This window comes from Euprymna scolopes, chromosome 2, assembly GCF_053919585.1.
Source record: "Euprymna scolopes isolate OS-2025 chromosome 2, ASM5391958v1, whole genome shotgun sequence".
Classification (NCBI taxonomy): Eukaryota; Metazoa; Mollusca; class Cephalopoda; order Sepiida; family Sepiolidae; genus Euprymna; species Euprymna scolopes.
The window spans coordinates 142,060,369-142,072,935 of record NC_136483.1 but is presented as its reverse complement, the minus strand read 5'-3'; the positions used below and the strand labels follow the sequence as shown (position 1 = coordinate 142,072,935).

The 12,567-nt window shown below is 39.3% G+C and overlaps 1 protein-coding gene across 2 annotated transcripts in view; it reads right to left on the bottom strand.

Moving 5' to 3' along the window:
* Nucleotides 1-12,567, bottom strand: part of LOC145296813 (leucine-rich repeat-containing protein 43-like) — a 107,820-nt gene that overhangs the window by 33,164 nt on the left and 62,089 nt on the right. For both annotated transcript variants that reach the window (XM_080142900.1, XM_080142909.1), the window contains exons 9-10: nt 8,784-8,860; nt 311-424 (exon numbers count right to left, since the gene is read on the bottom strand). In XM_080142900.1, the coding sequence (XP_079999026.1) occupies nt 311-424; nt 8,784-8,860 (191 nt within the window). The remainder of the gene's footprint in view (nt 1-310; nt 425-8,783; nt 8,861-12,567) is intronic.

Genomic DNA, 12,567 nt, shown 5'->3' with positions numbered 1-12,567 from the left:
TTTTTTGTACTTTTATCTACATAACTCTTTCTGGGCCGTGTTTGATGTGTTGAAGAAACTGTGTTAATAAAATTGATTTGAATTGTAGAAGTTTGTCTTTTAAACCAAACTATGGTAATCCGTTTTACTTCTTACTCCTGCAAAACCAGAAGAATGGATACCTATGCAGCAACCCGTTTTCTTTAGACAATAAGCATCACCATTCTCTACGAAACTAAACTTTAAATGAATGTTTAATATATATGTGTGTGTGTGTGTGTGTGTGTGTGTGTGTGTGTGTGTGTGTGTGCATCTGATTTTTAGTTCTTACCGTTTTATCAGTCGATGGGATTTTTTCAGCATCGGAATGTTTAGAATCATTTGTTGTTTCTTCGATGAAATAAAGTTGAATAAAATAGAATTTCTGTTCGATGCTGACGTCAGTCTGTGAGAGTGAAGAGAATAAAAAGAAAAAAATCATTGCTAGATATCGTTTTTGTTTCTTTTTTTATTTTAATTGTATTTACACCTTGATTTTGGTATTATTTGCATTATTCGGATTACTGTTTTCATCTGGAGTGTTATTCTCGCAATATATTTATCAATAAATAACAAAGTTCTGTATTAGATAGTTCAATAGTGCCATACTAGAACTATAAATATTTTTTTAAAGATACTACGTTAAAAGGAATAGACCAACATTTTGAAAATGAGTAACTACTTGTGTGTATTTCTTTTAACATGGTAGCTCTCTCTCTCTCCCTCTCTTTCTCTCTCTCTCTCTCTCTGTCTTTATATATATATATATATATATATATATATATATATATATATATATATATATATATATATATATATATATATATATATATATATATATATATATAACATAAAAAAATTACAATTAAATTTGCCAAAATGATCCAAGATGGTAAAACTAAAGAATTAATATTTATAAAGCAATCTCAACCAGATGTAAAAGCTCGATGAAGCCAAAAAGAAGATAGAGCTTATAATACGAGCAAACAGTTAATAAAACATGTTAAAAAACACCTGTGTTTCCTTTTCAGATTAAATATGTTTTTAACTCTTTTTCAAAGTGTTTTTTTTAAACATGTTTTATTAACTGTTTGCTCTTATATATATATATATATATATATATATATATATATATATATATATATATATATATATATATGGCAGTTAAGCTTAATTGCCATGTATATTTCCATAGCACCTACCTATGTATCGAGCATTGTTGAAGTAAATACTGAAAAATTTACGCATAAAATTATATATTCGTATATTAACATGATTAAATGAAGTTGTCATATATATATATATATATATATATATATATATATATATATATATATATATATATATATATATATATATACTCTTTAAATTATCTCAAATTACTACATGAATACGCAATGCCACGTTCCCAATCGATGTTTAGGCATGAAGAATGGCACTTCCAGCAGGATGGAGCATTGGAGCACTTCCCCACTATCATCATGATGTTAGCGCATATCTTGAGTCACCTGCTAAACAGATAGTTAAGACGAAGAGGAAGTATCGAGTACTGTCCGTGCTCACCGGATATATATATATATATATATATATATATATATATATATATATATATATATATATATATATATATATCGTCACACTAGAATTACCTGCAAGGACCCGTAATATAACGGATAATATACAAAGGAAAAAATTCAATTCTAAGTGATACTCTTCTAAAAGTTGAAGGTTCTATTCTTAGTACGGGCAATACTAAGAATGCAACTGTGAATTACTTGAGATTTTTAACCTGTTATGGCTGGCAGAACGAAAGCATATTGGATTAAATAAACGGTTTCATTCGAAATTTCATACAGATTCTCGAGTTCAACTGAAAGATTCCTAAGTTTGACAAGAGACATCTGAAGAAGGGCGGAGGTTTCATCGGCCGAAAAGTTGTGAAAATAACACTCAAGATGAGAACAATAGTCCGAATATTCCAAGTAATGCAAATTATATCAATCCTTATCTCTTTTTTTTACATAGGCATCACCACTTATCAAAACCCAGAGGCCACTCGAGGATAAGGGTTAAGTGTGTACAGTAGTCAATTGAACAATATAGTAATTGTTAGTAATGGAAATTCGGTAAATTTGTTAACTTCAAGAACTTGTTTACGTTGGACTTGAAGACAACCATATTGTAGTCAGCTGGAAAGCAGGCAAACGGAAGACAGTTCCACAGGCGTGCAGTTCTAAGAAAGAAACTTTGTTCATGGAATCTTCGTTTAGGTTTAGGCGCAGATAAAAAAAAAAATCTAAAACATTCATGATATTCTTGATTGATCAATGCCTCCATTCAGTCTTGAAAGACAATGGATACTCCCTGTAAGGGTAGCTGTATATGTAATTATGAGGTAAGGGATATGCAATCCCCAACCATACCTCTCTTGAATCGGCACTGCTTAAGTTCAGTGGCAAGGAGAGTTCCAGGACGACTGGAAACAATGCCGAAATAGAGAGCACATACAACACCAATTTCCACGGCTCATATCCGCCACTGCCACTGAAGGTCGCAGAAGACCGGCAGAGGCATGCGCTGCCACTCTTTGGCAGACTAGCCAGGGACTGCTGGGATAGAGAATATTATTATCTCCCCTGCCCACGCTGCAATGTTGAAGAGGAGGAGGAGACAAGAGAACATGCGTTCTTTCATTGCAGCGGAGTTCGGAGTCTCTGGGAGTATGTCAGAGAGGTAACGGCTCGCATCGACCCCGAGCGGTCGGTGCCACTTGATTTAGCGTACATAGTCGACAATGTGAACCCGCCGTTTGGTGGGGAGAAACGGTCGGTGTTTCTAGCGGTCCTAGCCATAGCTAAGTTAGTGACATGGGTTTCACGTAGTGATTCTAGTGTAGGAATAAACTAATAAAGTAATTGTTTTCATACAAGTCTAGCCTAGCTTAGCAAAGACCCTCACACACCCTAGTTCCCCCTACTGGCCTTGGTGCCTAAACTGCGTCGGACCCCAAATGAGGCCTTAGTAGTAGATAATGACAAGGCCAGGGTTGACGGGCTAAATAAACATACTATTTTTAAATGCATGTTATGATCTCCAACCTGGCGCTTTTCTGATTTGGCAACATCTCTGAAAAAGTCCTGGTGACCACCCACTTGACCACTTCTTGTGTTTTTCGATCTTTTTCAGGTAGTCCAGTGTCTGACTTAGACTTAAGCAGCCGGCAGGTCTAAGGGAAACTGATATGCCTTTTTAGGCGAAGGTCCCCCTAGTTCCAAATCTGCGGGTCGAGGTCAGGCACTGGGTCATGCTCCTTGGCACCATGGGGGACGCCCCTGGTGTAGGGATTGGTTCGGGGGGCACCACACCCGGTGGTGCTCCAGTGTTCATGGCGGGGGGTACCACACCCGGTGGTACCCCAGTGTTCGTGGCGGGAGGTACCACACCTGGTGGTATCCCAGTGATCGGTTCGGGGGGCACCACACCCGGTGGTGTTCCAGTGTTCGTGGTGGAGGGCACCACACCCAGTGGTACCCCAGTGTTCGTGGTGGGAGGTACCACACCCGGTGGTGCTCCAATGTTCGTGGCGGTGGGGTACCACACCCGGTAGTGCCCCAGTGATCGTGTTGAAGGGTACCACACCTGGTAGTACCTCATTTCCAAAAACCGCACCAGAGTCTGAATTAGGAGTAGCAGAAATAGAGCTGGATGTTGACCCACTTGGATCGTCCAGCGACATTCTCATGTCGGGAAGAGTAGCTGCGATGAAAGAAAGCCTGCAAAGCTGGCTCAAGGAATCCCCTGGAGGAATATGGACTCTGTCAGAAAGCCTTAGAAGCAACAGGTCGCATCCGTTAGCCGAAAGGAGGAAATGGAAGTTAGAGACGCGGTCAGCAGGGTATATAACACAAAAGGTGAGAGATTTAAGGAGATGGCAATCCTTAAACTTGCCCACGCCATCTCTAGGTTTTTCTACACCGTCACTGCAAGTAGAAGCAGAGATGACAGCAGCAGAGAGGGATGACCGGAAAAATACGACACAACGGGCACCGGAGGAAGAGATGCAATCGAGCCATGGGCAAGAAAACAGCCTAAGCAAAACTCCATGGGGTCTGAAATAGCAAAAAATTCCGGAGCAGTATAGAGAGCTGTTTTGTGTAAAGTATAAAGTGCTCACAGAAGGAAACACGATAAAACCAGAGCCTGGAACTATGGAAGCCTTACGAAGTAGGATAGTCTCCTTTGTCACCCTAGATGTTAAAAATAAGGGGCTCATAGGGGTTCCAAAAGAGAATTTCATGAAGATGCTAGTCAAGCAAAATATCCCGGCCACATATTTCATCAGGCGTAGCTTTGCCATGTGGGATGTGTTGGTGACTAGTAAAGAGGAGGCGCAGAAAATGGCGAAAACCGACCTGGTCTAGAAAGGGGTCAAGTTTAAGACGGAGTACCTAGAGAAAAGAAGAGCCCTAGTATCCGTGCTCGGAGTCCCTTGCTGCATCAGTTCGGAGTTCCTCAGTGCAGTACCGTCTCAGTATAGAGATGTAGAAGCATCACTCCAGTCCGCGGCCAAGAAAAATACAGACTAGTGATTATCAGATAAAAATGAAGGTGGATAAAAAAAGGGTTCAATTCCATTTCTGCCCAGCTCAAATGCGAACGTTGGACAATGTCCTTCATTGTAGAAGGGAGACGTCCACATTGCTGGCACTGCCAGAAAGCTGGACATATAGCAAAGGTGTGCCTGCAGAAAGTAACAGCAGAGACAGGCAAGACGATTCCACCGGCAGCTGCACCTGCAACAACATCATCGACAACAACGTCGGCGGCATCAGAACCAGCGGCAAAGGTAGCAGAGAAAGTGGAGAAAGCCCCGTTCAATTGGATAACTGTGGGAAATAAGAGTAGAAAGGCCACCCCAAGTCGCAAAGAGGAGGAAAAAGGGGGCCTAAAGAGAAAATTGTCAGCACCTTCCTCAGAGTCAGATGAAGAGGTGGAGAAGGAGGAGGAGAAAAGACAGGCAAGAAGAAGGCCAAAGATGACAGCAACCCTGCTCCTGAGAATACTCCCCAATCCCAGACCCCGACGGAGCAGAACACCCCTCTCCTTTTTAACACCCCTCCCCCCTAGAAGTAGAAGTGGTAGAGATGGAGAGATCTCAGGAGGTAAAAGAAGAGGAGGAGGTAGAAGTCCCAGAGGGCGAAGTTATAGTAGGGGAAGTCATTCCCGTACCTAAACCAGCCAGGACGGAGATGACCAAAAAGACCAGAAAGCTACCCTTTCTGCCCAGAGCGAGAATTTGTGAGGCAAGTGAGGCGGACGCTCAGGCAGAGCTGAACAGCAGACAAAGAATGCAGCTGAAACAGTTGGCGAATCTGCTATATGTGGACGGGAAGAGGATTCAAGACCCCAGAAACTTCCCGGAGGTGCCAATGTACATTACGTTTGTGAGAAAAGACAAAGGCGCAAGAGTAAAGGCACTCTGGCGAATGCTCCAGGAGGCCAAAGAAGCAGTACTAGGCCTCAAGCTAATCGAGGAAGAACATCCCTCATTGAACCAAATCCGTGTCAAATGTGAAGGGATGGTCCCTGTATATGTTCACCCCTCCCTATACAGAGCAGTGAAATTTACCTTCCCCCTGGACGTAGGGGGTCTGGCTCGAAATTGTCAGCCCGCAGCAGATCTGTTGACTGGCAGTCTCGGTCAGACCTTCTCGGTCCTAATCCCCAAGGATTTTAGACCCGTACTAGATGAATATTTCTAGTTAGGGAATAATGGCAACCTTAAACCTAGCTAGTTTAAATGCGAAAGGCATGAGATCCCGAAGCAAGGCTGCTCACGTGCTGAGGGATCTGGTGGCCCTTGAGGTAGATATAGCTGCAATTCAGGAGACCTACTTTGTTGGGCTCGGGGATTGCGATGTGCTGGTGAACGACTTTGACGTTTACTCAGCATATGGCAATTTCCGTAATCATGGGGTTTCTGTGCTAGTGAGTCGCGCCCTAGCTGTGACGGTTACTGTAGTCTATGCGGACGCTCAGGGCAGGCTGGTCGTGGTTGATCTTGCCGTTAAAAGTGGTAAGTTCCGGATTTCGGCTGTTTACATGCCCAATATCGCTGGGGACAGGGTTTCCTTTTTTCGGCAGGTGGAGGTGTTTCTATCAGCGGGTCCAAAGCGGGTAGTTTTAATGGGGGACTGGAATGCCATCCTGGACCCCAAGATAGATAAGGTCGGGGGGGATAGAGGGTCGGAGAGTTGTGAAAGCAGCCTGTCTGACCTGATGGCCTCGTGCGATCTTGTCGACAGATTCCGTCTGGATTACCCGGGGAGGGAGATGTGGATGTGGCAAAATCATATGGCCTTCCGTCCAAATACCTACTTGGATAGGATGTTAGTCAGAAGAGGCGTTCCACTGGCTAGGGCATTCAGACCATAAATTAGTAATGGCCCGTTTGAGAGTAGGTAATAGGCCTAGGTTGGCTGGGTACTGGAAGTTGAACGCCTCCTTGCTGGAGACGGACGACTTCCGGGAACAGCTGACAACACTAATTCAGCGGGAGTTAGTGGGGGCGACAAAAATAGAAAACGGATTTTCATCAAAATAGACAAAAATAGAAAACGGATTTTCATCAAACGGAAATGGAAGCATGTTGTCTTTTCTAGTTCCGCCCTGTATAATCTTGACACTCAATGATAGATCCAGCATTGGCATGATAAGATATGATGATGATTCGCACCGTGGCGTATTAAGCAAACGGCTGGAGTCTTGTGTAAATAACACATAGCAGTAGTATTGATAAGATCATATATAACCGTGATTTGTAGAAGAAAAATAAACATTGTTAAACTCTAAATGATTGTGTGCTGTGACTACTAATTATTTTTACAACTGCTGTTATTTAAAAAACAGTACACCTGGGAAAGCAGGCATCAGGAAGGGAATTCCAAAGTCTAGCTGTTCAAGGAAATAAACTATTAGAATAGAAAGCTTTCTGGCATTTAGGGATATCAATAGTGAAGTTGTGGGTGAGATCTTATTGCTAAGCAGGTTTGTCGGGGATATGTACGTTGAGGGGGCTTAAGTGAAACGAGTTCACCAGAACACATTCCATTAAAATATTTTTAAAACAGACACAGTGATGCAACATTATGGCGATGGGACAGGGGCTGGAGCTTAGTTGATAAAGTGAGACCGATTAGATTGACAACTTTTTTTTGGACCCTATCTAAAAGGGAGAGATTAGTGGTAGATCCACCAGCCCATATGTGGCAACAATACTCCATGCATGGGTGAATGGTGGTCTTGTAGAGGTATAGGATACTCTCAGGTGTAAGTAGTCTTCTAGCTCAATAGAGGGAACCCACCTTCTCCGCAGCAGCCCTTGCAATGTCTTCTATGTATTTGTTCAAGTTCACTGTAAAAACAGTCTTGCTTCTTTATTTTTCCCATGCATTTTTAAAACGTTTTTGTATAAATCCATAACATTAGCTACCTATGTTCTATTTTCACTTACCGATGGGGGCATAAATCCTATATACATCTGTGTCCTTTTTTTTAACCCAGGTTCTTGATCATCTATAGATAAAACATGCGGACACTGTTTATAAGCAAGGTTTATTTAAAAAAGAGAGTCACATAAAACGTCACAGCAACAGTGCACTTGTGAGATAGGATGAAAGTCAAACCGACAGATAGTCTGTCTGTCTTGTTGCACATAACTACATTGTACACGATCGCTCACTGAGGCTCCTTGGGAAACAGCCTCATTTTTGCTTCCGTTTAATTTTTCAGACAAAAAGAGAAGGGGACCCTTTCCTTCCCAGCTAGAAACCACGTGGTTTCATCAACTTTTAGGTCACCGTTGACCTTTAAGGTGTCATTCAAACTCTCCCATGAACGTAACATGTGCATTTCTGGAGGCAGACACAAACAGATAGACCATTCGTCTTGTTGCACTTAGCTACTTTGTATGCGACCGCCCCATCCTCGCTAGGGCTTCTCAGGAACGGCGACATGTCACAACCGTTTGCATCAGTTGTCTGCCAAAAAGAGATAGACCCCTTTCATTCGGCCAAAAGTCACACGGTTTCATCGACTTTTACTTTGAGGTCACCTCTGACCCTTAAAAATGTCATTTAAGCTTTTTCATCAAAACATGGCCTTTGCTATCTAACACCTAGAAATTTCTTAGAAAAATGTCATGCTTACCTTGAAAATATACTTTAATGCTTATATGAAGACGATATTTTAACTGTAATTCTTAGTTATCAAATTAAATTTATTTTGTCAAAAAATAGTAAAGTGCAACAAGCCATGCAAAAAAAAAAGTAGAAGATATTTACACCCACATAATATTTGTCCAAGTCCACTTTCGACCTGGATATGGTAATCGTCGTCACGACCTCATCAGGTCGTTTCCATGGAGTAGAAACACAGACACATAGGCGATATTTTAATGGTTTAATGAAGACGATATTTTAATGGTTTAATGAAGAAGATATTTTAATGGTTTTATGAAGGCAATATTTTGATGCTTTAATGAAGGTGATATTTTAATAGTTTAATGAAGACGATATTTTAATGACGTGAGGAAGGCGACATTTCAACATTTTAATAGTTTAATGAAGGTGACATTTTAATGGTTTAATGAAGGGATAATTAAATGGTTTAATAAAGACGATATGTTTATAATTTACAGAAGACGATATTTTAATGGTTTAATGAAGAGTGAAAGTTGTTTAGAAAAGGAAGTATTTGTGACCCACCTGCTGTTCCTGGGGGTCTGGAATACCCTTCACGTGTGGAACAAATAATTTAATGGTTGCCACATTCTCGATGTATTCTGTTAGGAAAAAACAAAGCAAATATAAAAATGTGAAAGCATGTTTATCTTTTAATAAAACTTTCTTAAAAACTTTTTTTCCAAATACTAGACGTACCCGTGACCCGTTGAGTCATAGACACTACTAGTAGTTATTTCATTTTGATTTCATGCAAAAAATTTATGAATTTTGACATGTTTTGGACAAATAAAATGTGTTTCTTTACTTCTATATTTTCCTTATGGCTAATTTAGACAAAAAGAGTCCACTCCGATGTGCTTACGGTACTTACGAACACACTATGTAAATTAGATGGTAAAATAAAGCAATTAAGAAGCAACACTGAAAAAAAGAAAATGTCACACTTTCTCTAAATGACCACAAATATTAGAATTGTTGAAGCAACACACAGTGAGAGAGGGTGAGAGAAATACATAGATAGCTAATTAAAAACTTGTTCAGTTAATTTACTAATTATGATTAATTATCACGCTACAATGGAAGAGAAGAAAAGAAACAAAAAAGTATACTAATGTGTGCTTCTATAAACATCCGTAAAATTCTGGACCACTGAATCGTGTTTTTCAGATAGCTTTAGAATTAGTAGAGCTTTCTGTTTAAACAAAGCACTGGGTTGCAATTTTCTGTAATTAATTTGTTTTCACTTTTATGTTCTCAAAGGGCACTGATACCCCCTCTCTCTCTCTCTCTCTCTCTCTCTCTCTCTCTCTCTCTATATATATATATATATATATATATATATATATATATATATATATATATGCTAGCATTTCGGCCCGGCGTTGTCCGGGTGTTTGGAGGCGTATGCTGAGCCAAAACAAAAATCAATGTCAATTTTTTTACACTTTGACCCCTATTATGGCCCCTTAACATTCATTGTTTTCGGCTCAAATATAGTTATTAAGTTAGATCCATGTCCAAGGAACCTATATCTAAAATTTCAAGTGTTTAGACCCAAAATTGTCGGAGGAGTTTGATAGAGTTCTTAAAGGTCAAATCGTTGAACTTTGACCCCTTAACAGCCAAATTTCTGGCCGAAAACCGATCACATGTATTTTCCCAAATCTCAGTTTCCTGTATATCAATTTTCGAGTCTGTAGACTTAAAATTGGCAGAGTTATTGCGTAGGAAATTGTGCACAGACAGACAGACACACAGGCACGTTCGCTATTATATATATACTAGCATTTCGGCCCCGCGTTGCCAGGGTGTTTGAATATGTCTGTTGAACAAAAAAAAAAAATGTGGAAGTAAGAAGGCAGGCTCGAACCCGTACCGCGAAGGAGGAAAAGAATGGGGTAAAAACCTTACGTCTACGCTGTTACGACCACCGCCAAGTGACATTTTGAAAATTTAGGCTAGACAATCTAAAGGAGAGGATAACTTTAAAAAATATGGGCGAAAAAAGTGACCCCCCCCCCGTAGAAAAGTGCCTAGTTGAAGGGGAAGATATTAATGTTTTTAGTCAATTTTTCGATATTTGTCGTATGAAAGGTGGAACTTCAAAACGATACTGATCTTGGTAAAATCCGTCGCCTCTATTGAAAGTTTTAGGCAGACATGCAAACATACATACATACATACATACATGCATACATACATACATACATACATTTATATATTGGTAACTAAAAATTTTCGACCCAAACCGATAAAAAAGCTTGCCCTATCTTTGAATACCCTTTATGTAAAATTTCAAATATTTAGACCAGAAATTGTCTGAGTAATTTGGAAGAGACCGCAGAGGTCAATTTTTTTTAGCTTTGACCACTTTTTTGATACCTTAACATTTATTGTTTTGGGCTCAAATCAAGTTATTAAGTTAGATCCATGCCCAAGGAACCTATATCTAAAATTTCACGTGTTTAGACCCAAAATTGTAGTAGGAGTTTGGTAGAGTTCTCACAGGTCAAATCGTTGAACTTTGACCCCTTAATCGCAAAATTTCTGTCCGAAAACCAATCAAGTTATTAAGTTAGATCCATGTCCATGTCTAAAATTTCAAGTGCGTGGACTCAAAATTGTCGGAGGAGTTTGGTAGAGTTCTCAAAGGTCAAATCGTTGAACTTTGACCCCTTAATCGCCAAAGTTCTGGCCAAAAACCGATCACATCGATTTTCCCAAATCTCAGTACCCTGTATATCAAATTTCGAGTCTGTAGACTAAACATTGACAGAGTTATTGCATAGGGAAATGTACACACACACACACACACACTTTCACTTTCACTTTTATATATATATATATATATATATATATATATATATATATATATATATATATATATATATATATAATAATTAATATTGTGTTAATCTTTCCTAGGTATGGTCCCAAATAGTAGCTCCTTACATCCAAAGGAGTACTGTATGTGGATGACTATAATGCTCCCTATCTTGAGTTGAGCATATTAGGAAGTGATTTACAAATTACCATTAGCGTATTAAGCGATGCTCTTTGTGTAAACAAAATTGAGCTTAAGTCTTTGGACAATGTCAAAATATTGTTAATTCACTGCCCGCATAGCAGCAGCCGAATAACGCGACAGTTAGAAGCTCTGACTGTCGTTTGGGCAATGGGAGTTCGATCCTGGCTTGAGGTGGTTGCTTTCCTAGCCGCACTGATGAGCTGTGATATCAGTGAAACAATACTGTATGTGGATAACTATATATATATATATATATATATATATATATATATATATATATATATATAATACTATGAGATGTACCCGGCGTACCCTGGTATTAAACATAATGCTAAATTCCTTAAAAAAAATGAAGTAAAAAAAACTGAGACATGTGCACGCCAGTATTATGTTTTTTTCTAAACAGTTCACTTCTTGTAAAAACAATAAAAACAATCGAGCTGAGATCAAAACCAAATCCTAAAGACTGTGAGTCAAGTACAATAACCATTTGGCCACTTGAAACAATCTTTAAAGAGTGTTTCCAAAATTACTAATTCTTAACATAATGTGAACGATTCGTGCATGCGCAGTCATGAAACAGTTGAAAACAGATAAAAATCCGATGGACCCTTAACACCAATTCTTCAATTTTGACGCTTTAGCAGCTTCTTCTTCCAGATAAAAACCAATTAAAAAGTTTTCCACATGTCTGAATACCTTATATACGAAATTGCAAGTCTGTAGATCAAAAATTCGTTGAGAAGTGTCTTCTCACACACGCACACACACACATACACACACATTCTCATTTTTATAGATATGTAGCTTGATATAGATATAAATATAACATTTTTATATAATGCAAGACCCACAAAAACAATTTATATATACCATTCCCAAGAAATGCCATTCACAGAAACAGACTCTAGTTGGCTAGGAGCAAAGGGTAGTGTCTGTTCTGATACTACACGTCAAATTTTCTGTCCTCGATCAGCGGAGGAAAAATCCTTCTTGAGTGAAATAATTTTTATGTTTGTTCCTATCCAGAGTACCCCTTTTTGGGGAGCTGGATTTCCCCACATTAAAAAACGACTCTGTGTCTAACTCTGCCCTTGTGGGGAGGCAAGTAAGTAAGACCAATATGGAAGCATTCTCCTCTTCTATCCCAACATTTACACCACCAATAGGTTTGAATATCTTAGGATATTAAGTAAATCTGCATATTGCAAACATAGAACTTGTATAAGCTGATTTCACCACTTTTCACGATTTATATCTATTTGCTACTGGAGTCAG